Genomic DNA, 3393 nt, shown 5'->3' on the forward strand with positions numbered 1-3393 from the left:
AAGTGCTTCCCGAAATTTTGCACCTAGATGCCTCCCTTATCCCACCCAAGTCCTGGCTCTGGTGTGCAGAAGGACGAAGGGCCTGGAAGCCAGGTTATATGAAGAGAGTGGAAAGACTGTGGCTGGTGGATTTATTGCATCTTCCTGCATCCTATACTTTTATCATACTTTATCCCACAAAAAGCTTGGGACGACTTCCAAAACTCGAAAGTTCACAAAAATATAGAATAAGTGGCTGAAGGAATTAGGTTGAAAAGAAAACAAGAGGAAAAGGAAGACCAGCACCTAGAAATGCATATCAGATGGTCTTATATAGTTCCTGAAGGTGGGCTCTGAGCTCTCTGGTTGTTGAAGAGGTGAATATAATCAAGTACAAAACTTACAAGGGCCATAAAAAAAAACTAATAGGTAGCTTAGGAGAAAGACACCCTTTTCTGACACTGGCAGGCGAGAGATTTCTCTGGTGTGTCCTGGTTAGTAGGACTGAAAGTTTTGTCATAGGTAATATTCTCTATTAAATCTCCAAGGGATGTCACCAATTCTCATAATTGACTGGTTAATTCATTGAGGCATTTAATAAACATCTATTGAGGCCGGATGAGGTGGCTCACACCTGTAATCCTAGCACTTGGGAGGCCAGGGTGGGTAGATTGCCTGATCTCATGGGTTCGAGACCAGACTGATCCAGAGCAAGACCTTGTCTCTAAAAAATAGCTGGGCATTGTGGAGGGTGCCTATAGTCCCAGTTACTCGGGAGGCTGAGGCAAGAGAATTGCTTAAGCCCAAGAGTTTGAGTTTTCTATAAGCTGTGATGCCATGCCATGGCACTCTACTGAGGGCAACAAAGTGAGACTCTGTCAAAAAAATAAATAATAAATAAATAAACATGTATTGAATACCTGCTCTGTTTCAACATTGTGCTAGAGGCTGGGATGGCATAAACACAGTCAGAAGGCATAAACACAGAAACTAATGGTCCGATGGGGTGGCTCATGCCTGTAATCCCAGCACTCTGTGAGGCTGAGGTGGGCAGATCACCTGAGCTCAGGAGTTGGAGACCTTGTTTCTACTAAAAATAGAAAAACTAGCTAGATATTGTGATGGGTGTCTGTAGTCCCAGCTACTTGGGAGGCTGAGGCAAGAGAATCACTTGAACCCAAGAGTTTGAGGCTGCTGTGACCTATAACACCACAGCACTCTACTCATGGTGACAGAGTAAGATTGTATTTCAAAAACAAACAAGCAAGCAAGCAAGCAAACACATCAACAACAAGAAGAGGGGACCCGGGGTTGAGAGAGACAATATAGCTTTTTTAGACTCTTTGATTTGAACAGTGCCTCTAGCTGAGTGCTGCAGGGTGCTTGCTACTTCTTTGATCCTCCAGTTTTCTTATCCGTAAACTGGGGGCATAAATGACTAATTTACCAGACTGAAAAACAGAACATACATAAAGCAGTCAGTGCGGTGCTTGGCAGACAGGAGTTCCTCTCCTCAGTTGACCTATTTGAAGATCTGTCACTAATTTTTGTACTTTCCTATGACAAAACTAATAGCCATGAACTTTCTTATGAGAAGGTGTGCTTCAGAATAATTCCCATCAGCACTGTTCAATTTTGGTTGAGACAACTAATCATCCTAAATCTTTTGTTGAGTGTTGTGTAAACTCACTTTGAAGACCTGTCCTTGACTCTGCCTCCCCTACCAACTGGATTGCTGCCCCTTTAAAAATTTTGGCATAGCAACTAGTAATTACAGAGAAACAAATTTCAGTTCAGCAAAGGCAGAACTTTCTAGCAAAGGACTGATTGGGTAGTCTGGAGAGGCAGTGAGCTCCCCCCCTCCCCACATTGAAGGCTTTATGGCCAGGTTCTAAGACCGGATGGGCAGAGATTCTGTAGAAGATTTGGAGCTGATGATTTGCAAGAATCTTTCTGACAAGACTTTATTCCACCAGCTTTGTCCTCCATCTCCCCAAACTCCCTTCCCTGGTGCTTTCATTTCTCAGACCCATTTCTCTTTCTCTGCCCCATCTGTGTTCCAGTGCCCCAGGTACTAAGGAGCTGTGCAGAGTTTGTAGAGGAGTATGGAGTGGTGGATGGAATCTACCGCCTCTCAGGGGTCTCCTCCAACATCCAGAAGCTCCGGTGAGTCAGACAGAGTGGGAGGGCTCCGTGGCTGGGAGGCCAGGGAGCCACAGGGCTATGGTAAGTGTTGCTGTGGAGAGCAGAAAGGATGGTGAGGTGATGTGGGGAGAAGGAGGCAGAAATGCTGGGTGCTGAGTTAGGGAGGAGCTCTAACATCTCCTCAGGAAGGTGGAGACCATGGGCCCACTCTCCCAGCCTTGCACACATGTGTGCATGTGCACACACACATCATTCCCACATGTACCACCCAGACTTCTACAAAATTTACATATTTTTCATATACCATAAAATTCACCATTTAAAAATGTACAATTCAGTGGTTTTTAATATGTTTACAAGATTGTGCAATCATCATCACAATCTATTCCAGAACATTTCATCATCCCCCCCCCAAAACTGTGTACCCATTAGCAGTCACTCCACAGTTCCCCTTCACCCAGCCCCTGGCAACTCCCAACCTACTTTCTGTCTCTATGGATTTGTCTATTCTGGACATTCCGCATAGATGGATCAGATAATGTGTGACTTTGTGTGTCTGGCTCTTTTGTCTTAGAATGATACATGTTGCAGCATGTACCAGTTCTTCATTCCTTTCTATGGCAGAATAATGTTCCATTGTATGGTTGTATCACATCTGTCTATCCATTCATCAGTTGATGGCTATTTGGGTTGTTTTTTACATTTTGAATAATTCTGCTATAAACATACATGTACAGGTTTTTGTGTTGATGTATATTTGCGATTCTTTTGAGTACATACCTAAGGGTGGAATTGCTGGGTCACATGGTAACTTATGTTGAACTTTTTAAGGAAATGACAAACTGTTTTTCTTAGCAGCTGTATCATTTTACATTCCCACCAGCAATGCATGAGAGTTCCCGTTTCTATACATCCTTGCCAACAATTGTTACTCTGTGTCGTTTTGATTGTAGACATCTGGTGGGTGTGAACTGATATTTCATTGTGATTTATATTTGCACTTCTCTAATAGGTAATGATGTTGAACATCTTTTCATGTGTTGATTCACCATTTGCATATCTTCTGTGAAGAAATATCTATTGAAATCCTTCTCTTATTAAAAAAATGATTAATCGGCTCAGCGCCTGTGGCTCAAGTGGCTAAGGCGCCAGCCACATACACCTAAGGTGGCGGGTTCGAATCCAGCCTGGGCCCACCAAACAACAATGACGGCTGCAACCAAAAAATAGCCTGGCATTGTGGCAGGCGCCTGTGGTCCCAGCTACTTG

At 43.6% G+C, this 3393-nt stretch overlaps 1 protein-coding gene across 3 annotated transcripts in view; it reads left to right on the plus strand.

Moving 5' to 3' along the window:
• Window positions 1–3393, plus strand: part of ARHGAP30 (Rho GTPase activating protein 30) — a 19815-nt gene that overhangs the window by 3570 nt on the left and 12852 nt on the right. For all 3 annotated transcript variants that reach the window (XM_003785784.3, XM_023510800.1, XM_023510801.1), the window contains exon 2: window positions 2043–2145. In XM_003785784.3, coding sequence (XP_003785832.1) covers window positions 2043–2145 — 103 coding nt within the window. The remainder of the gene's footprint in view (window positions 1–2042; window positions 2146–3393) is intronic.

This window comes from Otolemur garnettii, unplaced genomic scaffold, assembly GCF_000181295.1.
Source record: "Otolemur garnettii isolate 467f Iridium unplaced genomic scaffold, OtoGar3 scaffold00016, whole genome shotgun sequence".
NCBI lineage: Eukaryota > Metazoa > Chordata > Mammalia > Primates > Galagidae > Otolemur > Otolemur garnettii.